Below are 23,481 nucleotides of genomic sequence, written 5' to 3' on the forward strand. Positions count from 1 at the left end.
AACGGAATTCGTCATACACACCTTTGTCGCAAAACTATTTCTAATCTCCACCGAGTGTTTTCCAAGGAATGTGTGACGGAGGGTAGTCTCACAAAGGAGTGTATAGGTCTGGTTGCTGCGACCAAAGTGAGGAATGCGGGGATCCAAAGATTCCAACCTGTGGAAAAGGAGTGTAGGGTTGTGAAGCAAAAGTCGACCAAACTCGTTGTAATAGTTGTGTGATTGTGTAAGTGGGTATGGGTATGAAGGAGGGTGGGAGGTGGTTGTAGTTATGAACGACTAGACCGGGAAAGGAACGTGATGTCGACTCTCAACTCGCAATTGCAACTGACTTGTGTGTGATGATGACTATTCCGTGGAAGGAAGGAAGGAGGGAGGTAGGATCTTATGTTGTCCGCGAGTGTTGGCGAAAAATGATAGTGGGAGAAGGTAGTATACCTAGGCTAGCTATCGATAGTTTGTAGCTATAGCCTGGGTGGGGTCTACCAGAAGAACGATAGCACCGTTGACCGTTGAGGAAGGTCGACAGCTGTGGGCGAAGGCTCTAAGGCTGCAGGTCGGTTCCGTGATGGCTGCGGCACAAAGTCAAGCACTCGGTGGGGAGGAGGAGGAGGGCAAAGGGCTTCACGGAGGTCAACTGATATGGCTGGGGGAGCGGTAGGTCCTAAATACCTTCTCTCCAACCGACGAAAAGACTCGGATCAGAGGCAGCTGGGAAGTCTGGGGATTTCCAGGAATCTGTCGACGATCCCCAGCAGCGCCTCGTCGGTCCAGGGACAGAGCCAGAAATACCTACCGATGGGTGCATCTGGAGCGGCTGTATCGAGTCTGTCGATACGTACCTGCATCCTTCCGGGCCATCACGAACAGCCGACTGAGTCTGGGAGCCAGCCAAACCCACGCAGCAATGTCCGTTTCTGACGGTCAGACGGCGGCGAGCCTGCTGCGTTGCATGTCGAGCCAACATTGGTGAGCAGACAGAGACAGAAGGTCGCGGTCTCCATACAAGCGGTTGCAGAGAAGAGAGAAGCGCGGACCAGGAACCCGGCGGTTAAGGGACTCGACCGTGGAAGCTGTGCTCTGTTTCTGTTCTTCCAGTTCATCAACCTGATCTCACCTCTTCACATTCAGCAAAATCTCCAGAATCTCACCCATTGTCACTGTATGTGTGTCTGCAGGTACCCTGGAACCTTCAAGGTGTCACGAAGTTCTCAAATGCCCCCATTCAGCCGTCACGCCCCTCGAACGCCCCAAAGGATCGAGCTGGGTCTAATCGATTAGGAATCCTCTAGGACTGATAGCACAACCACATGGCAAACATCTTACCACGTTTACGAGACGGCAAATCAGAAGAAATTCCAAGAAATTCCACCAAAGAGCTTTTTACGACGGAAAAAAAAAGATATTACCGTGTGACAAATTGACAATAGTACAGTCAATCCACAGACTGGCTAAAGGAGCTTTCTTGCACGTCGGTTTGTTGGTACCTAAAAGTCCAGAAGAAGTAGGTATGTCATCCATAAGCATCTCGTCTCCAAGCCGACACGGCCATGTGGACGTTAAAAACACGCCATCGCAAGAGTATACGTCGCTCGCGATCCCAACAAAGTCATCAAAACGCTGTCGACTGTGCCAACGAAAGAGACAGATGTCTCAACTCACAGGGCAAAATGGAGTATTCCCGGTTCACGATTAGGATAAACTCCGAACGCGTGGCACTGGTGCATTTACATGTTGGGTGTTCTTTTGCAGCAACCAGCGTCCAGAAGAGGGAGGTTCGGACGATCCGAGTTTTCCACTTGCATCAACGATAAAGTATCATCCTCTTGGCAAACGGAGATACCAAGGTCGGTTTGAGTGCTAACCGGTGGTGTCACTGGTGTATGCGACTGGCCGGCGAAGTAGCTGTTGCCAGGTGTCGTTTGTGTATTGTTTTTTGCAGAGACGGAGACTGCTGCAGGTCCCGCCCCAAAAGTCCGGTCAATTGGCTCTCACCCACCCTCGGGTCGAGACTCGACGTACCTGACGCCAATTCTGCATTGTACCTGGTGCTTTCCCCCATTTGTGATGGCCTTACATGGCGTCTCACTTTCTCACTCAGCATTGGCCGGAAAATCGCTCAATGCGGAATTATCTCGTCTGAAGTTGCTACATGATAAGCCTGAACAGGATGTTGCACCACTGCTTCTCTTCACATGTTTTCAACATCCAAACACGGCTAGCGATCAGGACGGGTCGGGAAATCGCACAATTCAACGCAAATTCGGCTGATACCAGGAACAATCAGGATGTTTGCAACCCATCTGGCATCAGCGAGTACCTACTCGGTATCCGGACATCTTGTGTCACGCTGATGACAGTTGGATGTGCTGTACGTGAAGAGTGACGGTACCTTGCCGTCAGCAGTTGCCCAAGTCCGCGAAGCAACATTGTGCCACCAACAAAATTTAAATACTGCACCGAGTTTTACGAAGCGAAGAGGCTATGTGTAGGTACTCCACCACGAAGGAAGTCTCTCAGACGATCAGACAGATCTCGTAGGTCACAATGGAAAGATCAAACATATATCGTAAGTTGCAACTCAGCGATCATTAGCAAAGCCCCACTCCAATTGAGGCTTTGCTTGTTTGATTTCCACGTTGATTTCTCGATCAAACATTCCTGACGAGTTGTACAACCTTCATGCGGTTGGATGGCAATATTCGACAGGAGGGGTTTGTATGTAATAGCTAAGCGAGATTTGTCCTTCCGGGACGAGTCTGACTTATCCCCAGACATAACACTCAACGAGATGACACTCCTTGTCCAATTTCTCTTCTCGTGTCCCATTTCTGCACACCATTTTCTCTTTCAAATTGCATTCTGGAGGACAATGCATGACATGTCGAGAGTTGTAATTTACGAGGAGGAACCCAATGTCATGTCAGCTCACACCAATTGTAGATGTACCTCCCAAAGAACAAGATGAGTGGCCGAACCTTCCGGATATGCTTTAGATCAAATCATAATTAAGCAGAATTGTACTCTTCACAATGCCTTTCAAAAAGTCTCAAAACGTGTGATTTACTGATAATATTCAACGAAATCTCGATATTTTGTCAATCTGACTGAAGAATTGTCTAGTTCCGGCTGTCATTGATTTTGTCCACCTCGAGGGTACGTAGTAGTCATTCACTTTCGATTATTTTAAGTACTACTCTGACTCTGGTGGAGTGAAACTTTTCGCTGCTTGATACTACGCTACGCGTTGAGTCGATGAAGCAAAAAGTCAAGTCTCCGACCAGTAGTCAACAAGGAGAAGTTATTGGGGATTTGAAATGGTTAGGGTGGCTCGTCATTTCGACCATTTTTCATTGACGCGTTTGAAAAAAATACTATATGCCGACTTTTGAGACTCATTATTCTTCCTCTCCTACTTCACTCCATTAGCTTCCGAGGGTACCCTACAGTATCTAATACTTGTAAGGGAAAAGGTCTATCGAATCAACACTACATACAACGTTGCTTACGTCCCCTCATTGCCTTAGTATCTCGCTCCAAATCTTTTTTGTAAACTTCATGAGGATAATAAGTGTTTTATTGTCGACGTGATTATCCTTTATACATGCCTCACGGTCTTGAGAATCAGTTCCAGCGACATCATCCTACGACACTCCTAAACTTCAAATTTTATTCCCTTTTGCAATCGATTATCTGATATAAGCTTTTAGATTTGCGGATATACGAACTCTGTACTGGCACATCGTGAAGGCCGATTGTCAACGATCGTGAGATACGAACACCAGACACAATACGCAGCCAGCTAGTCAAGAAGCTGCCGGTTAGACCCGTCGTGGCCTTTTACGCCTTTACAAGTCTCAGATATGCAGTCACAGACGGTAAATCACCCCACGGATCTGTACCACAGGTATTTAGTAACGACCTAAACACTCAGTATCTACGACTTCCAAGCAGCAATTGCATGGCGAGGCCTGGATAGTGTGATACGACTATACACAGATGACAAAGCCTAGTGTCGGGATTATGATGTAGAAATAAGTACGATGTATGAGTTATGAGGTATGAGAAAGCGTGCTTACTCCAGGTTTCTGAATCATTTACATCAATGACGTTGTCTTGACGATGAAGGCTCGGAGTCAAGACTATGTGATAGTCCAATACTTGAGACAGTAATCAGTGAAGTCAATTAGTTAAGTGGCAGATCAGAAGTCTTACTGAAATTACCGTCTGCGTACACACATCAGCCAAGAGGTTCAGCTTGGGCATGTAGTTTCAAAGCCAATCATAATATATGCCAGAAAGACGCTTGTACGTGCGGTATCGTTTCCACGTTTTTTGTTCTGCACTCTGAGTATTATATCGATTGTCGCTTTGGTGCTCTGCAAAAGAGGAGAAATGCACATACGGCTACGGCTCTTCATTGACATGAGTAGGTTATGAGTTGCTGGTCGCAAGGAAATAAGGTTGTATCATCTCAGTCAAAGCTAACTGCAGCATATTAAACATTGAAGCTACATTATATATAGGTGCTGACAGTTGTAACAACTAACAATTACAGCTCAATCACAGAAAGCTAACTCGTAACATTCATTGAAAATCATGGACAAAATATCAGTACTTAATTGACGATATATGATATTGTGTCAATTAGATCTAAGAAATATCCGGGTTCGATGGCCATTCTGCCACCCGTGTTGTCCACCGTAAGGCACCAACACTATCTGTCGCAAGCGTTGAAAATGCATGTTGCAAGAGCAAAATCACTCTTGAGAGATAACTAGAAAAAATGTAGGGAGCTACAACCACCCGAACGAAGTAAGGGAATCGAAACGAGTTTATTCTCAAGAGCATCCCACTATGCCTACGCCGCAAACTAGCCCTTTGGATTGATTGCGAATGACGGACTAGTCGAAGCGTAAGAGTGATCTTCCTCATCTCCAGGAACCGCAATAGTTGGGAGTAAAGCACTATGCGGGCAGATAATGTGAGGTCCAAAAAGAAAAGCAAACAAAATCACAGTAAGCCAAATGCGCTCAATGGTGACTTCACGTCGTCAATGGAAAAGGAATGTCAATATCTATTGTATTACATTAGCAAACGCTCATAAAATTTAATTTCAAGATATAAAGGTTTGATGATGGATCAGAAGTAGATACGCGTTCTCAGCAATTGCAACTTGTGCATCTGAGTGAGCTGGGTATAACGTCATGGTTATTCCTCATTTCCAATTCATATAAAAAGAAGTTGAGCTTACCTGTACTGCAATGAGACAATCAAAGGACGATTGTTTGCGCTAGCCTGTTGTGTGAGACTCTCTCCTCGACCACGAAGAAGAAGTAGCTCTTGGGAAATCAATATCACTATATCACTTTCAGGAAGCTCGTTCAGTAGGCAAAGCAAGTTCATTTGCTGAAGGCTAACTTCAAGAAATCATATCCCAGTTTTCCCTATTGACGCCCCGTCATAAATCCGTAAAGCCCTTATGCTTGAGTGGTCTTAGCAGCGGCCTGGTTGGGGTTGACCTTCTTTCCATCCTTGTTGTATCGGACACGAGGAGGTGGTGCTCGGTTTCGGCGACCTTCGCGGGATCGGACACTAGCGACAGAATTGTTAGCCCTTTTGTGCTTTGTAGGGGTCCTCGAATATGATTCAAGGACGGATGTTCGACCAAGGTTCATCACAAGTGCATAGCGTACCGAACAATCTTGCCGTGAATGGCGCAAGAGACACAGTACTGCAACTTGAGGTACATCTTAGGAACGGTGTATTCTGGGAATACGGAAGCGTCCGAGATATCACCTGTTAACCAGAAGTTAGCACAAGCGTTAAAGATCGACTCCAAGGGTTCACGAAGGTCCAGCACAAAACAAGCACATGTTGCTGTTGCTACTCCACACTGTACGCCTCTGAATGACGGGAAGAAAACATACGAATGGCAGCAGATTCAACCATGTTGCGGATAGTAAATCTCTTGATGGCCTTGTCCTTTGGAGTGCATCGTGAGCAGTTGGAGCATCTGATTGGCTTTACGTGACCGCGACCGTTCTTGTTACGTCCGCTTGAATTCATGTCAGTCCAGCATTCTAGAATGTATTGCCCATGGCGCTCTTTCGCCGTTCTCAAATCTCGATCGAATCGTGGAGGATAATGCTTACTTGGACGCGCGCTTCTTAACCATTTTTGCGGTACTAAATGAGAGTCAGTATACATTTCTGGGCAAAAAATGGGCAGGCATATCGAGCGCTGTCAACTTACTTTGTTGTTTTGTCGGGGTTGGCGGAAGAAAGTTGTCGTCGTTGCGAGGTCTGAATACCCAAAAAGTTCCAAGCTCCCGACTGAGGGCAAACCCTAATCGTGATAGTGGGCTGACAAATTTTAGTGGGGCAAATTTGGCGAATATCAAGCGAACGTGCCCGAACTTTTCATGCTTCCTCCAAATCCATCTCAACCCCATCATCTCTGCTCAGGAAGACAATCATTTGTCTAGGTAAGATATTCCAGGCCTGAAGATAATCATGTATCGATCCTAACAGTTTACACAGGCAGTCATGCAAATCTTCGTTAAGACCCGTAAGTATCTGCCTCTGAAAGTATTCACGTCGTCGATCGCCAGCTTTGATGGGTTTTTTGTGCGGCAACTCCCCAGTAGCATTTACTGACCTCTTGAAGTGACGGGCAAGACCATCACACTCGAGTGTGAAGGTAGCGACACCATCGATAATGTCAAATCCAAGATCCAGGATAAGGAGGGAATCCCACCAGATCAACAGCGTTTGATCTTCGCCGGAAAGCAACTTGAGGATGGGCGCACCCTGAGCGATTACAACATCCAGAAAGAGTCCACCCTTCACTTGGTGTTACGTCTACGTGGAGGAGCCAAGAAGCGCAAGAAGAAGGTTTACACCACCCCAAAGAAGATCAAGCACAAGCGCAAGAAGACCAAGCTCGCGGTTCTCAAGTACTACAAGGTTGATGGTGATGGAAAGATCGAGCGTCTTCGCAGAGAGTGCCCAACTCCAGACGTAAGTTCTTCATCACTGAGTTTCTGGATAGACAAGTGCTAACAATTTGCAGTGCGGTGCCGGTGTTTTCATGGCTGCCATGCACGACCGTCAATACTGTGGACGTTGCCACTTGACCTACATCTTTGATGAGGCCGGAAAATAGAGTTGCATCTTGGAGAATCTGGGGGTAACGATGGATGACAAGCTTCTGCAAGTTCTACGTATTTAGATATATTGAAATGAGCAGTTGCTTCCAAATAACATCATGTGCCTTGTGAACTGTAAACCCACGTTCGCAAAAATTCTATCAGAACTGATGCCTTGAGATTTCTAGTCATTCTACCCAAGTACAGATTAGCCATAGTGATGTACCAACACGAACAAAAGGAGGTCCATTTCTTCAAAACGCCAACATCAATCCACGCCTTCTCGATTCGATTGTGTCGGCTACTGTCAAATGTCCGCAGTGAGTGAACCAGAACATAAAACAGGCGGATAGGAATTATTTAATCTACAAGAGGAGATTTTACAGCAGACCTGAGATATCTACACAAACACGGGCTATGTTATACATGAGGGGTATCTAATAAAAGCCAACCATGCGCCAATACAACACCCAAACTCCATCATCAAAAGCAAGTATGCTCTCCCAACCGCGTATTCAACGAAACGTGTTGAGAACGTCACCAATATTCATTTTCCGACTCTTCATCACTCCCACCTTCCTTCGCTTCACTGATCCCCTTTGTGACAGTCCGGTGGCTGCCATTGGATCAGAGGGCACTCTTGTCTCATCAGCTGAAGCAGCCTGATCCGGTCCCGTGGGGTTCTCCACATCTTTGGGAACCTTTATTCTGATGAAGGATAGGTACCGGCCACTTCCAATAGAGGAGTGCTCGCGGGCGAATTTGAGAGACGAAACATCTTCGTGGAGGCTGCCATAGAATGGTTTGTGTGCAGATTCGCTCAATGAGGGGAATGTCGTAGGATTTCCTAGGCGAAGTGAAACCATAGGCACAGGAGTGATGAGCTCGTTGCCTACGAGAATTGCGGACTCTTGCACATTCAAGCCAGCTTTGGCTAGATCTGTATCATTTCTGAGCTCGCCGATCCGTGCAAAGGAAGTGTATAATGTGAACTCGAAGGTTTCTTCCGCTCGAGTCCCACTTTGCAGGTATCTATCCATAATATCCCACCTCCGATCTTTGGGAAGCTTTCTGCGAGATCCATTTTTATCAACTTCCTGACGAATGCGAGAGTATTCATTATTGTCCACCAGAGGCTCTCCGGGAACCACAGTCTCTGGACGTACTAGGAACGAAGCCACCTCCGAGCGGAGAATCTTTCTTGTCTTCATACCGTCACCTAATTGACGAGCACTCGCTTTCCGAAGGGCTTTAGGCTGTACCCCTGAAGATTGCTGCATGATCATTGCTCTCTCCACGCAGGCAGCTTCCAAAAGTGCGAGGGTGTTCGGTCCAACGGTTGCTTTCCATCCCAAGAGCTTTGCATTGCTCTTAGCCTCCGGGCTGAAGCCACATTGACGCACATCGAACAGGGCAAGGGCAGGAAAGCTATTCAAGTATGAAAGCGAGTTTGTTGTCACCTCCGAGTGATTCCATAACTTCAATATCCTTAATACACGAAACTTTCCTTCGTTAAGGGCCGCAAAATGCCAAGCACGGATCAGACGATCACTGACAGGAGAAGGAGGAATCCTATGATCAATATCAGGGCGATTGTTGTGAATGATCTCTAGAATGCCCAGGTTGGTAATTTGAGAAAGTTTGACGAGTTCTGGGACAGTGAAGATGGTATTAATGCTCAGCGAAGTGAGGAATTCAAATGAGTGTGATGTGAGAGGTTGAGTATAAACGTGAAGAGGCGAGAGAGGTGTCTGAATGAGTTGACGATATCTAAATAAACTCAGAGTGGGAAAATCTTCATCGTGAAGTAGCTTTGAGAAAATCAACCACGTGTTGAATGAAAGTAGGCACCTGTCCACGAATGAGTAAACGTTTGCCAGATTTCAAGGGATCGGAGAACAAATTGCTGGTACTTGACTTACCTTTTATTCATAGCATGCCAGATGCGACGGACAAGCGTACTGGGCAGACAAGCAATTCCTTCATACGTGACATCGGAGATATTGTTAAGGATGCAATCTACAGCACAATCTTGAAGCGATCTTGCTCCTCTACGCCCTCGCACTCGGGTGTTTTTCATTTCGTCAAGGTAGTCATGGTAAGCTGCCAGACTTGACCCAGTCTCTCTCAAGCTGGTACTATCATCACCGTCTCTGTAGTCAGGACCAATAACTACTCTAGTCTGACGAGTCCAAAATTGATCATCTGAGTTCTGTATGGAAACTGTGGACTCTGTATAAACCTGGCCCGTAGACTCGTCGTACTTGTGATGATTGCCCAGGGTATAGTCTTGCTTCTGCGTAATGCCAGCTGAACGGTTGCGATTGAGCAGGAGTCTGCGTCTGGTCTGTAGCCAATTCATTATTGCGGTGGTTTGTAAAGAAGGAGGTTGATCAATGGGGCCCTCCAGGCTGAACTCCCCGCAGAGAGAAGAGGTTCAGTCCATTGAAGATGTGAGTGAGAAAGGCAGGAAATAGGTCAATAGAAGCGATCATGTCTGGTCGATCGAGGATTCTCGCTTACACTAACGTTTATTAGAATCCATCTTCACGCCATTTTATCGATGCCCAGAGCCCCAGAGGATGTTGAAGCCGAAATATCCTTATCGATAAGGTTTGTTCAATCCATGTCTCGCGAAGGACATGCCTACTAATCTTTAGTCTGAGAAAGTCGACTTCGAACAGAGTTTAAAGAGTCACTTCGTATTTACTCCACATATTTGACGATATATGTCATATTGTTCCAAGTTAATCCTCTGAATATGATATTTCGTCAACTCAATCGTAGTATCGTCCAGTGTTTCGACTGCCACTTATTTTGTCCACCATGTCGTTGGTGAGTCACGTGCGAGACCCGCCTCGGCAGTTGAACCACTCACGTACTCGAGTAATGTGCTCACAATGGAAGCTCGACACTAGATACCACCCCGCAGTTCCGTCAACTTCACTGTCTTTACTTTGAGATGTTGACAGTAACATATCTTGGGAAGGAGCCCCATCTGCCAGCGTATGGGCTGGATTGAGTCCGCAACGATGCTCAAGAAATCGACAGCCGCGTTCTCTTGCAATATCCAAAGCAGCCAAATATCAACGACGTCACTATCTCAGCTACACGCATACCGAACTCGTCCTTACAAACAACAACACCGCGGCTATGCTATGGTTTCTGATGGATACAGTAGCCACAACCATGGAACTCACCGTTGGCCGGAAGTTGCAAGTGCAAACGCAATCCCCACGCCTTATCAAATATTTGGGCAGAAGAAGGGCTCTCCATATTCAAAACAGAGATTCTACGAACTTGTAAAACTGTATCATCCCGATCGACACGACCCGAACACCTCAAGCGGTAGTCTTTCGTATGCCACGAAATTGGAACGTTACCGGCTCATCGTTGCTGCCAACGATATTCTCTCAGACCCTGTCAAACGTGGTGCTTACGACTGTTATGGTGCAGGATGGAACGGCATGCCAGATGTTGCGCGGTCTTCAGATGAAGGCTGGGGAAATGGAGCTCGAGGCTGGGGTAGCAACCCAAATGGGCCAAGCCAGAATGCCACCTGGGAAGATTGGGAGAAATGGCACGCCCGCGATGCCGAAGGTCCGCAAGCTCCTAGATTCACATCAAATGGGGCTTTCGTAGGACTGATAGTGATATTTGCTGCACTTGGTGGGATTGGTCAGGCGACACGGGTTGGGAATTTCAGCGCGACATTCATCGAACAAAGAGATGCTTTGCACAACAATATTTCGAAAGATCTCATGCGGAGACGAAGGGAAACTGTAAACTTCTACGGGAGTCGAGAAGAGAGAATCGACAATTTCCTCAAACAGCGGGATCCGAGTGGAAGTGTTGACGAGGCATACCGCAAACTTATCCCCAATCCGGAGATCTGTTCAAGCGAGGATATCAAAAGTCGTCAAATCGACATTTTTAAGGGCTGAGGTGGTATTCGCTATGGATGATAGCAAATCACATCAAATAACCCATGGAAAGCATTCTGGCAACTTCTGAAATTCGACGAACTATGCCACGCACGCAGCAAATAACAAGTCGTCGAGCATAATTTCACGCACGTTTGCCTATTGCGACAACGTATGCTCATCCCTATTTGGAGGGCTCGACTAGAAGTATGAAATAGTGGAAGAGGTGGCACATAAATGCAGAGTTAGCTGCATCAACTGGATGCAGTTTGAGCATGAGTCTAGATCGTCACTGATTCAGCTCAGCTTGCTACTTCTGCGCTCTATAGGTGCTTTGTACAGGACTTCATTGCAGGCGAGCGTCCTTTCTTGACCAAAATGCTGCTGCCTATAGGAAAGCACCTTAGTTCCCACATTACCCTTCTGCCACTTGTGGCAGATTTGGCGACTTTGGGTTGGGAGACGCTGCGTATTCAGCAAGTTGCCTGTATACCGATCGAGCCCGTCGGCCCATCGACACTCTTACTGGTGTATGTTTTTAAGGAGATACCCCAGGGACGTGAAAGACGTAAATGGTCGTTTTTCGATTTGAATTCCTGGAAGAAGTTGTTTAAACAGCAAAATCAGAACGATTCATTCAAGTTCAGGTATAATAATAGACTGAGTACTGTAGCCACTTCAATGTGCTGTCAATCCTAGGTGACCACTTCCTTCCCACATTCGGGTTGGCTCCATGTCAAGCCACTTTCTTGCCTTTGAAGTGAATTGCAACGTTGCACGATCTGAAAACGCCTTGTCGTATAATTCTGGCATGAAACGCGAATCAGTCAAGTATCCCGTCCGCTTCGTCATTCTTTTGACTCAGCCTCGTGATTGGAGCTGTGAAATACCCACATATCAGCTTGGCCTGCCACGGAATCACCACCACGACCTTCGATTTCCAATACAATTATTCACTTTGATAAAGCTTCGCCCTTAAATTTGTCCTCTGTAACCCGATTCAAAGTGGCTTTGTTTACTAGAACCCTTCTTTTCGCTGCTCCTCTTTTCATTGCTTTCCTAGGACTTGCTCATTTCCGATTTGGATTTCAATCCCTTACACCATTTGTTTTCGACAACAGCGAAATCAACAACTCCGCTATCATGGGTGGTGGAGATGGGTACCGCTCTGTGGCATACTTTGTAAATGTGAGTTTTATCTTTCTAGCGAACCACATCCTCAATATCCTCGCAAAATTATTGTTGTGGTGTTGGAACAGCGGCGACATGTACAAGATAAAGTTTGTAACAGATTGTTTGTAGATATGGTGTTAATATTGCTTAGTGGGCAATCTATGGCCGGAAATTCAACCCACAGATGCTGCCAGCTGACAAGCTTACGCACGTTTTATACGCATTTGCAAATGTCAAACCGGATTCCGGGGAAGTGTAAGTCTCAGGCCATTGAATAATCCAGGGCACATGAATTAATCCTACATGCAGATATCTTACCGACGGCTGGGCAGATACCGACATCCATTTTGAGGGTGACTCCTGGAATGATGTAGGAACCAATCTGTACGGATGTCTTAAACAACTCAACATCCTCAAAGCCCAAAACCGCTCTCTCAAAATTCTCCTGTCGATTGGTGGTTGGACTTACTCCAGTAACTTTGCGGCTCCAGCGTCCACTCAAGCCGGGCGTGAGAAATTTGCATCTTCGGCAGTAACCTTGATCAAGGATATGGGATTTGACGGTATCGATATTGATTGGGAATATCCCAAGTCCGCTACAGAAGCCGAGCATTACGTTCTTTTGCTTGACGAATGCCGTAAAGCAATGGACGCTTATAGCTCTACCCTGCCTCATCCGCATCACTTCGAGCTCACCGTTGCTTGCCCAGCTGGCCCGCAAAATTATAACAACATGAATATTGGAGCTATGGATAAATACCTCGATTTTTGGAATCTGATGGCTTACGATTTTGCTGGATCTTGGGATAGCAACTCGGGTCATCAAGCTAACATTTACGCTTCTAAACAAAATCCAGCCGCTACACCTTTTAACACGGAACAAGCCGTCCGCCATTATGAGCAGCAGGGTGTTCACAAGAGTAAGATTGTCATTGGGATGCCGTTGTACGGAAGGTCGTTTCAGAACACGGATGGCCTTGGAAAGCCATACAGTGGTGTTGGTGAGGGATCTTGGGAGAACGGTGTCTTCGACTTCAAGGCTTTACCACTTGCGGGTGCTGAAGAAAAGTTCGATGAGGAAGCTCTTGCTTCTTATAGCTATGATCCCGCGAAGAAGCATCTTGTCACTTATGATACTCCAAAGATAGCTCAAGAGAAAGGCAAATGGGTTAAGAGTCAAGGTCTAGGCGGTGCTATGTGGTGGGAAAGCAGTGGGGACAAAACCGGCAATGATAGTTTGATCGCTATTGTTGTTAAGGAGTTGGGGAGTCTAGAAGATAGTAAAAACTGTCTGGAGTATCCACAATCCAAGTATGAAAATTTGAGGGCTGGATTTAAGGGTTGATCTTGGATGGAAGCAATCTTTTGTCAGTAATTGCGGAACCGCCAGCATTGGCAAGCGTTTGTTTCTAGCGGAGATACTTGTAGCGTGAATATCATGGAATTTCTTCAAGCAGACGAACGACCCTCCTTAGATCTTATTTTTTCATTTGCAAGACTGGCCCTTCTGGAGATCTGGGAGAGTAAGTGCCCTTGAAAGTGAGGAATCGTGGAAGAGCGGAAGTTGTATGAGTATCGTTCCACATCCCATACCAAAAGTTGGCCGTCAACTCACTTAGGGTAAAATAGAGAACTGATCTAGCCTCAGCAAGTACTAAACCGTATTGAAAAGGTAACAACAACTTTGGTTCCAAGAATATTATCATGAAGTTTTTTACAGCTCGCTTAAGCTTTGAGTCTCTAGGCCCGAGAATCAATGCCGGGACAAAAAATAAACGCTTCAATCAGGCTCTGCAAATACCATATTACAAGCGAGGGTATCGTAAAAACAAGACAATACCTCCAATATCCATGAAGATACATTAGTTCGAGATCCGATATGCGTTCAAGCTCCAGATAGCTGCGCCTATGAGGGACACTCGAAATTCTGCACGCATTAAGGCAACAAGGTCAAATTACTGCGACCAAATTCCGCGCCTAATCATACAAGATACTTTACTCCGTCATTTAGCTAAGAGATATATCAGGTATTTAGCACGCCGACAGCTATAGATCGAGTCCACAAGATGTGATGCGAAACAGGATTTGGTGGCTTTCGAAAGACATAAAATATAGGGATTGAAGAGTGTACACCCTTGCGGAACGCCTTACTCTTCTGGCCTTTTTCATCTCTTCCACCAATATAAAAGCTCGGCGACTATATATGGAGTCACTGTCTCCATCAAGAAGGGTCATCTTGTCGGTTACCGAGAGCCTTCCCTTCGATGAACTATAGTTCTCAAGATTGTTGCCATCTCATACATTCATCCTTGGACCTAACCCACTTTCTACACCACGGGCAAGACTACTCCAATCCAATCCAGAAATTGAGCGACTGTTGCTTGGTTTCACGGCTAGTGATTCCGTGAATTTACCGGTAGCCATCCGTCGGAATAGTACCGTGTCTTTAGCTTTCTTGAGTCTTGTTCCATCTCCATGCAAAAGGTATTCCTCGAACCACTCTTCTTCTTCTGCGCTCATGGGCAGATTGACAAGCTCGACACTTCGGTCTGCGACCGTCTCTGCGGGAGAGTTATGAATGGCGAGTGAAATGAGCATTTCAAAAGTATGGCGATGCGTATTTGGTGCTTGCGCACGAGAGAAATGGAATGCTTCCGTGACACTGACTCCGGCGATTGCAACGAACAGGCATTCTGTAGAGCTTTTGTTTGTAAGAGCAGGCTTAACTGTATGGTAATATGCCAATGCCAGCCTGTGATCGTCTTTTGAATTTCGAGCAAGGATTTCTAGAATATCCTCACAATAAGTAGGTATGAGAGATGGATGTGTGAGGTATTCAATTGCATTCTACACAGTGTTAGATATAGCGATACGCTTTGAGTTATGCGAACGAACCTCGAATTCCATTTGATCCATATGCCAGAAGCCATTCATAGTTATCTGATACATCTCCGGCATAAAAGTGCTTCGAGCAAAATTCGTCGATTGATCTGTTCTTCCGGTCGGCGCATCTAGGTGTAATAGAACGTAGTAAAGAATGGAGATTTTGTGCTGCTCTGGCGAATTGCTTTTGATGACTTCTTTGTGCAAATTGCGTAAGGTATCATTATCTTTTGGAGGGTACAGCTTCGGTGCTATAATCAGTCAGAGTAGTAGGACGCATATTTCTTCTAATTCACACTCACGTCTTTTGATACCGATATCCTTCATCACCTTCTCAATAAACAAACCTTGCATCTTCTTCTTGTTTGAGGTAATCGCCTGACATAGATTCGCGTCGTAGCAGCAGTCTGGGTCTTCCGGAAAGACTTCGTCAAAGTTCTGAAAATTGAACATCTTTACTACCTATGTCTAACTTGTCCAAATAACCTTGAGTTGTTGATGTATAGTAGCGCGCCGGTCAGGTTGTTTTGCAGAGGCTTATCTTATCTTAGCGCTGGAACGACCCCTGATCACGTCTTGTTTACTTTGAGGACTAGGTTTATTTACATGAACACCATACCCATACAACACCACAATTCCATCTCCAGCGCCAGTCCGACGCGTACGCCAATCGAATATGAACACTTGTCTAATTTGAGCCCGGAAGTCGATTTGATTGTCTCTTGCGAAGCTGATATTAGCCTTTCTCGACGCGTTTTCTCCAACGACACAGCAACAACCAAGTACTCAATTTTCCACAATGTCGGAAACACCTGCAAGACCTTCGCGACGGGTGGCAGCCAGAAGGAGGATGGTCGTAGAGTCTGACGACGAGGAAGATCAGATCGCACAATCTCAGATCAAAGAGGAAAGTGAAGAGGACTTCACCCCAGCACCCAAGAAAAGCCCGCGAAAGGCGCCAGCACCACGACGAAAGACTTCAAATATTGTCGCCAGTACACCAAGGACCGTTGGACGGCCGAAAAAGAGCCTGGCAAATGAGAGCATCGAACCCTCTGAAATGTTTGACGCAGAACAAACGATGACGCCCGCGCCAGATTCCCCTACCAAGAAAGCGTCGCCTCGAAAACGTAAGAGCGTACCTATTCGAGGTGGTCGCAGTTCAAAAACACCAGAACTACCTCCACCACTCCCAACTCCTCAACCTTCGCAGTCCCCTGAACCATCTCTTCTACAAGGAACACCGCTCGCAGACATCACAGCCTCCCTCAATGATCGCCCACGAACGGCAGATAGTCAAGCTTCAGCTGTGAAGCCCATCAGAGCGTTAGATACCGTGTTGGAGAAGCCCATGGATATTGTCCTGAAATCAAGATCCGCGACTGCTCCAGTGGTTGAGGATACTGGACCAAAAGCTCGAATCGTTATTACCTATCTTATTCTTACGAACTTCAAAAGTTACGCTGGCCGCCAGGAAGTCGGTCCTTTCCATGCTTCCTTTTCCTCTGTCGTTGGACCCAACGGTTCTGGAAAATCCAACGTCATTGATTCCCTTCTCTTCGTGTTTGGCTTTAGGGCAAGCAAAATGCGACAAGGAAAGATTTCTGCGCTTATCCATAATTCTGCTGCATTTCCCAACCTTGATTTCTGCGAAGTAGCTGTTCATTTCCAGGAAGTCATGGATCAAGTAGGTCATCCCTGCTTTATAGTCGCTCATGCTGACCATATATTAGCCAAATGGAACACCCCTAATAATACCTCAATCTGATCTTGTTATTTCGCGAAGAGCTTTCAAAAATAATTCAAGCAAGTACTACATGAATGGAAAAGAGTCGAACTTCACCGTGGTCACCACTCTTCTGCGCGACAAGGGTGTGGATCTCGACCACAAGAGATTTTTGATTCTTCAGGGAGAGGTCGAATCTATCGCACAGATGAAACCCAAAGCTGCTAATGAGCATGATGACGGACTTCTTGAATACCTTGAAGATATTATCGGCACTTCAAAGTACAAGACTCCAATTGAAGAATCAGCAACAGAGGTCGAGACTCTGAATGAAGTTTGCGTCGAGAAGAGCGGGCGGGTGCAACATGTGGAAAAGGAGAAGAATGGCTTGGAAGACAAAAAGAACAAGGCCCTCGCTTATATCAAGGACGAAAACGAACTAACGATGAAACAATGTGCACTCTACCAAGTTTACATTAATGACTGCGGTGATAACTTAGCTGTTACGGAAGAGGCAATTGGACAAATGCAAGCTCAACTCGATTCAGAGCTAGAAAAGCACCAGGGAAATGAGGAAGGAATCAAACAGCTCGAAAAACAATACAAAAAGGGCCAGAAAGAGTACGATGCTCTGGACAAAGATACACAAGGCATCTTGAAGGAAATGGCAAAATTTGATCAGGAGCACGTCAAGTTCGAGGAAAAGCGCAAGTTTCTATTGAACAAGCAAAAGAAACTTGAGAAGGGCATTTCAACCGCAGAATCCGCTGCCACGGAAGCTGAATCAACGATCGAGTCGTGCAGTACGGAGATTGAGCAATCGGCAAAAGAGATTGCTACAATGGAAAAGCGCATGATGGCCGAGGAAAAAGAACTGACAATAATCCGAGAAAGCCTCAAAGGTAAGACGCAGGCATTTTCAGACAAGATCGCATCAAAGCAAAAATCCTTGGAGCCTTGGAATGAGAAAATCAATCAGAAACAATCTGCTATTGCGGTTGCAGAGAGCGAACTTGCTATCTTACATGAAAAGGCAAATGCAGGTGCAGTCGCCCTGGAAGAAACCCAAGCCAAGCTCGCCGTTATTGAGGATGGTCGCAAAACAAAAATGGTAGATCTCGAGAAATGCAAGGCCGAACGAAAGGTTTTGGAAAAAGAAGCAGCCAAAGTTCAAAAAGAATTAGATCAGCTTCTGCAAACTGAACCAGAACTTCGCTCGCGGCTATCAGGCGCACGTCAAAAAGCGGACGAAGCTCGTGCAAGCCTTTCTAATACACAGACTCAAGGAAATGTGCTCACGGGTCTAATGCGACTGAAGGAATCGGGTCGTATCGAAGGTTTTCACGGCCGTCTTGGTAATCTAGGTACCATTGACAAGAAGTACGACATCGCTATTTCCACCGCCTGCGGGGCTCTTGACAATTTTGTGACAGACACCGTCGAAGGAGGGCAGCAATGTATCGAATACCTCCGAAAGACGAATCTTGGACGAGGAAATTTCATGTGTCTAGACAAACTTGGGAGCCGTGACCTTTCCGAAATCGAGACACCGGAAAATGTTCCCCGTTTGTTTGATTTAATTACCGCCAAGGACGAGAGGTTTCGTGCCGCCTTTTATTATTCTCTTCAAAATACGCTTGTGGCGAAAGATCTTGCGCAAGCTAATCGAATTGCTTATGGAGCGAAACGTTGGCGAGTAGTAACTTTGGATGGCCAACTCATTGACAAGTCCGGTACCATGTCAGGTGGTGGCAATACTGTCAAGAAGGGTTTGATGTCGTCAAAGCTCGTTGCAGAGGTGTCAAAAGAACAAGTCACAAAGCTGGAAGTCGATCGTGATGATCTGGAAAGAGATTTCCAAGCCTTTCAAGATCGCCAACGCGAGCTTGAGTCACAACTGCGAGCTCTTAATGACGATATCCCACGACTAGATACCAGAATGCAGAAGATTGGCCTTGAGGTAGAGAGTTCTGCCAAAAACCTAGCAGACGCTCAGAGGCGCATTAAAGAGCTGAGCAAGGAACATCAACCGTCACAGACAGACGATAGTCGAGTAGATTCTCTCCAGAAAGATATCAACAAGCTCAACAAAGAGATTGACAACCTTCGAAGTGAGACGTCCAGTGTTGAGGAAGAAATCAAAGCACTGCAAGATAAAATCATGGAGGTTGGTGGCGAGAAACTTCGTGCTCAAAGAGCCAAGGTCGATGCGTTCAAGGAGGAGATTGCAGCACTCAATGAAGCTCTTTCCACCGCCGAAGTCACTAAAGCAAAGGCCGAAAAGCAGAAAAGTAAACATGAGAAGGATCTTTCAAAAGCGTCGAAAGAGCTCGAAACCGCCATTGCAGACCTCGAGTCCTTAGAACAGGATATCAAGAATCAAAGCTCAGACGCGGAAGGGTATCAGAACCGTGTCGACCAGGCTCAAGAATCGCTTCGCGAGAAAAAGCAGGAACTATCCACCGTCAAAGCAGAACTGGACGAAAAGACTTCTGCCCTCAACGAGACCCGTGCGATCGAGATCGAAATGCGCAACAAGCTCGAGGAGAACCAAAAGGTCTTGGCTGAGAACCAGAAGCGACTGCGTTACTGGAATGACAAATTAGACAAACTCGCTCTCCAAAATGTCAGCGACCTTGGCGAGGAAATCACCCCGGAGGAGCTCCCTTCATACACCAAGGATGAGCTTGCAGATATGCGCAAAGATTCTCTGAAAGCTGAGATTGCCGCGCTGGAGGAGAAGACCCAGAATGTCAATGTCGAGCTAGGAGTCCTCGCCGAATATCGAAGACGTGTTGAGGAGCATGCGGCTAGAAATGCCGATCTACAAAGTGCTGTCGGCCAGCGTGACACGGCGAAGAAACGTTGCGACGAGTTGAGACGACTTCGACTTGAAGGCTTCATGGAAGGCTTCAGCACCATCTCTTTACGGTTGAAGGAAATGTATCAAATGATCACAATGGGTGGCAATGCCGAGCTAGAATTAGTTGACTCTCTGGATCCCTTTTCGGAGGGCATTCTTTTTAGTGTTATGCCCCCCAAGAAATCATGGAAGAACATCTCCAATCTGTCCGGTGGCGAAAAGACATTGAGTAGTCTTGCTTTGGTATTTGCTCTACACCACTACAAACCGACTCCACTGTATGTTATGGACGAGATTGACGCTGCCTTGGATTTCAGAAACGTAAGTTTGATTTTGACCTGGCATTCTGACTACTTACTAACGAAGTCAGGTCTCAATTGTGGCAAGTTACATCAAGGAACGAACGAAGAATGCCCAATTTATCGTAATTTCCCTGCGTAATAACATGTTCGAGCTTGCCTCGAGGTTAGTAGGAGTATACAAGGTAAATCATATGACAAAGTCTGTCACGATAGAAAACAAGGACTATATCAACGGTACCGCGTAATGGTTTTGTGTTTGAATTATGTGGAGGTGTTTGGGCTTTTGCATGGAAATTATGATATCTCGGGGGTTTGGTTAAAGGCTGTAATGTATTACGACACTCAATGAATTTATAAAGAAATCCTTTGTAACTCCACTTCTCAAAAATCCTGGTTCCGATTTTGAGGAGAATCGCAGTGGTGGAAAAGCAATCTATTTGTTAGCCAAGCTACGTTTGCGGGCCTGAAAATCCACTACACATGCGGGCGATGGTTGATAAAGTACCGTTCCAATAGATTCTAGCATCAGCATTGAAATTTGCGTTCATTCGTCTACAGCATGGACGATTCCTGTCGTACAATTCTTCCTGATTAGGATGTTCTGTCTAGGGCTTTTCTTGGATCTGTGAAATGCTTGGTGGAAAATGGCTCATTCATGTTATTGGCTCTTTTAAGGCCCATGTGTATGTGAAAACCAACTCGGTTTCAACAATAGCGCAAATAGCATCTCTGCTTGCGATTTGGGAAACTTTGGTTTGGTGGGTGGGACGATTCATTGAGCACGTTCCTCGAGCTGAGAGCTCTTTTCAAGACCCTGGAGAACATCAAACCTACCACAACAGCCAAGTTTGGCACAAAATCCAATTTTTGATTGGATAGGAAATTTGTTGGTTCTAAAACACGACTTGTGCTGCGGTGCATAGAGAGCACCTTCATCGTGCTGGAGTCTGGCCAGATGAAAACGGGATGGTGCTGCAAGGTGGGTGAGATTCATGATAAGAAGAGCAGTATGCAACCAAATGTTGTTTCTTAACCTCGAGTACTACGTGCTTCCATTCTAATTTCTTGTTCAATTTTGCGATGGTTCGCATTTCATTCACTTTTGTTGCGCTGGTGTCACTCATTTGGGGAGCTGCGTCTCAGTCTTCAGCAACCTGCTGGTATCCGGAGTGAGTAAAATTAATTTCATACATAAACGTATCTTGATGGGGAAACTGGAGTTAAACCAGCATGCCCAGGAGAAGACAAAATTTCTCTTTACAACGCTCAACATGCCAACTAGAAAAGTACTGACTGGCTTGCTTCCCAAGTGGCATCACAACAGACCCCAACCACAAACCATGCAACTCGACATTATCAGCATCATCATGTTGTGACCCACTAGACTCGTGTACAACAAGCGGTCTATGTCTAGGTCGTACAGGATTCAACTACAGAGGATCATGTACCGACAAATCATGGAGCTCAGGGAATTGCGCCTCGCTATGTCACAACGGTTCGTCTCGCCCATACTCACACTTAAAACCACTTCCTCTAATGTTATCTCAGAACCATTTGAAAACAAGCCTTACGGCGGCTTCACGCCACTATTTGTATGTGACAAACTTGGTAACTTCCCAAGTCGATTCTGCTGTGGAAGTAATAGAGGGAATTGCTGCACCGTCGCAACTTTCGATTACGGCAGCACCGGAACTTCGTTCAAGACTGGAATGGACCAGATGATCCTTGAGCTTGCCGCGCTGAATAGCTCTTCAGCAGCATCTGTTGCGCCTATGACTGTGACGGTCACCGCAACACTTTCAGCAACTGGCATATCAGCAGCGTCTGCCTCGCAATCCTCAACAGCCGTTTCATCGACGTCAAATCTTGGGACTACAATTGGCTTAGCCATCGGGATTCCGGTTGGCATCTTAGCTCTTGGTCTGCTTGGTTTTTTATTCTACAGACAACGTAGTATCAACAGAAATATCGTCATTCAAGCAGCGGTTAGTGAAGTAAAGTCGTCCGTATATCGACAACCATCGACAACCTCGTATCGGTCCTCGAAGTCTGAGTATTCATCATCGAAAGGGTTCTCGGAGATGCCTCGCCATGAGGTTCCTGGTTGATAAGTTTCCGTGACTGGGATGGTGGAAATGCTTTTCACGGGCGTTGTGTAAGGAAGTTCGATGTGCATGGAATGTACATCTACTGGACATCCAATGAGCACCTCAAATTTATAGGTGGCTTTTGATGATGAACTTCTTGGTGAACTTCTGGAATGTAGTCATTGCATGAAGGGAACGCACATGATTTTTGGTATTTAGTCAACCACAGTAGACATATGTATTAGAATTTCAGACTTCATAGCCTTCAATTAGTGCACCAGTGTTTCGAAAGGCCGACTAGATATCCTCCGAGCATAACAATGTTAAAAATGGTATTCCGACACCTCCCAGAAACGTATAATGAGCCTTGTGAAAAGTGACAATGTCGTGAAATTTTGTCAAATGAGTCCAGTAGACATAGCTTTTGGAAGATGTATCTCTTATCGACCCTAACCAGGCGGTGTAATTATCCCATCAAGTGCGGGAAATACCACCCCAAGAAGCACCTTTGTCAAAAGTCGAAGCTCCTCGAATTCTATAATTGGATTGGGTGCATCCCTCGGTTATGGTATTGTGCTCCACGGGTGTTCCGAATCGCACTTGATGGGATAATTTGAAATTTTGATGTAATTCGGAAGTACTTGCAACGTGCATTTAATGGGCATCAAGTGTATGCACTTCGAAAGTGATCCTCTAGTTTTTCAAAAATTGGATGTGCATTGGATGTATATTCGATGGACGCGGCTCTACCTCTTAAGTTAACAGCACCGATCGTACAACGTATATACATTCCTTCTACATTCAATAAAATGCTGGCAATTCAAGGATAGCAGTAAATCTAAAAGCGCGGTTGTACATTGGATGTACGTTCATTGTAAAAGCGATACACATAAGGTTTAACGTCTTGGTTATACGTTCAATGGACATTCAATGGACACATTCAGTAGGGGCGTTGCAAGTTGACGGGACACCCCTTGAAGTAGAAGAGCGATTTCCTGTTAGACTTCCTATATTTACTGGATATTGTTGAGCCAATATAAATATTGTCTCTTTTAAAATAGGCAAAACATACACATTGAGAAAATTGTTGGAAAGTCGTTTCCTGAATTTATTGTACAAAAAGATGTCTTGTCGGACTTGCAATACATTGAGGACATTAAGCGTACATATCGGCCTCGAGATCGTTGTGAATATCCATTCAATGTACATTTAATGGACACGACCTACTGTATATTCAACTGGTGTGAGTAGTACAATGGATGTATATTAGTTCTACATCCAATGCCTTGCTAGTAGTTCCGGGTATGTTGATCAAATACAAAAACCTGGCTTACACGCTAAATTATGTGAGCTTATGTTTTACAGGCTACCTAC

At 45.7% G+C, this 23,481-nt stretch overlaps 8 protein-coding genes across 8 annotated transcripts; 5 read left to right on the plus strand and 3 right to left on the minus strand.

The window, feature by feature from the left end:
• Positions 1-5,480: 5,480 nt before the first annotated feature.
• On the minus strand, positions 5,481-6,454 carry GLAREA_05347 (uncharacterized protein; the record flags this gene model as incomplete). The annotated part of the gene is made up of 4 exons (XM_008078636.1): positions 5,481-5,595; positions 5,697-5,799; positions 5,931-6,188; positions 6,256-6,454. 4 exons carry the CDS (start codon positions 6,452-6,454, stop codon positions 5,481-5,483), a joined length of 675 nt encoding a protein of 224 aa, XP_008076827.1.
• A 94-nt stretch (positions 6,455-6,548) lies between these two features.
• Positions 6,549-7,167, plus strand: GLAREA_05348 (Ubiquitin-like protein; the record flags this gene model as incomplete). The annotated part of the gene is made up of 3 exons (XM_008078637.1): positions 6,549-6,570; positions 6,670-7,022; positions 7,075-7,167. 3 exons carry the CDS (start codon positions 6,549-6,551, stop codon positions 7,165-7,167), a joined length of 468 nt encoding a protein of 155 aa, XP_008076828.1.
• A 498-nt stretch (positions 7,168-7,665) lies between these two features.
• On the minus strand, positions 7,666-9,512 carry GLAREA_05349 (uncharacterized protein; the record flags this gene model as incomplete). Its single annotated transcript, XM_008078638.1, has 2 exons — positions 7,666-8,920; positions 9,073-9,512. The coding sequence occupies 2 exons, from the start codon at positions 9,510-9,512 to the stop codon at positions 7,666-7,668; spliced, it is 1,695 nt and encodes a 564-aa protein (XP_008076829.1).
• A 670-nt stretch (positions 9,513-10,182) lies between these two features.
• GLAREA_05350 (Chaperone J-domain-containing protein) lies at positions 10,183-11,094 on the plus strand (the record flags this gene model as incomplete). The annotated part of the gene is made up of 1 exon (XM_008078639.1): positions 10,183-11,094. The coding sequence occupies one exon, from the start codon at positions 10,183-10,185 to the stop codon at positions 11,092-11,094; it is 912 nt and encodes a 303-aa protein (XP_008076830.1).
• Positions 11,095-12,216: 1,122 nt separating this feature from the next.
• On the plus strand, positions 12,217-13,591 carry GLAREA_05351 ((Trans)glycosidase; the record flags this gene model as incomplete). Its single annotated transcript, XM_008078640.1, has 3 exons — positions 12,217-12,261; positions 12,398-12,501; positions 12,556-13,591. 3 exons carry the CDS (start codon positions 12,217-12,219, stop codon positions 13,589-13,591), a joined length of 1,185 nt encoding a protein of 394 aa, XP_008076831.1.
• Positions 13,592-14,541: 950 nt separating this feature from the next.
• On the minus strand, positions 14,542-15,582 carry GLAREA_05352 (uncharacterized protein; the record flags this gene model as incomplete). The annotated part of the gene is made up of 3 exons (XM_008078641.1): positions 14,542-15,093; positions 15,142-15,380; positions 15,432-15,582. 3 exons carry the CDS (start codon positions 15,580-15,582, stop codon positions 14,542-14,544), a joined length of 942 nt encoding a protein of 313 aa, XP_008076832.1.
• A 346-nt stretch (positions 15,583-15,928) lies between these two features.
• Positions 15,929-20,265, plus strand: GLAREA_05353 (P-loop containing nucleoside triphosphate hydrolase; the record flags this gene model as incomplete). Its single annotated transcript, XM_008078642.1, has 3 exons — positions 15,929-16,816; positions 16,863-20,039; positions 20,089-20,265. 3 exons carry the CDS (start codon positions 15,929-15,931, stop codon positions 20,263-20,265), a joined length of 4,242 nt encoding a protein of 1,413 aa, XP_008076833.1.
• Positions 20,266-21,477: 1,212 nt separating this feature from the next.
• Positions 21,478-22,128, plus strand: GLAREA_05354 (uncharacterized protein; the record flags this gene model as incomplete). The annotated part of the gene is made up of 1 exon (XM_008078643.1): positions 21,478-22,128. One exon carries the CDS (start codon positions 21,478-21,480, stop codon positions 22,126-22,128), a length of 651 nt encoding a protein of 216 aa, XP_008076834.1.
• Positions 22,129-23,481: the final 1,353 nt, after the last annotated feature.

The sequence above is a fragment of the Glarea lozoyensis genome (genome assembly GCF_000409485.1).
Source record: "Glarea lozoyensis ATCC 20868 chromosome Unknown GLAREA10, whole genome shotgun sequence".
NCBI lineage: Eukaryota > Fungi > Ascomycota > Leotiomycetes > Helotiales > Helotiaceae > Glarea > Glarea lozoyensis.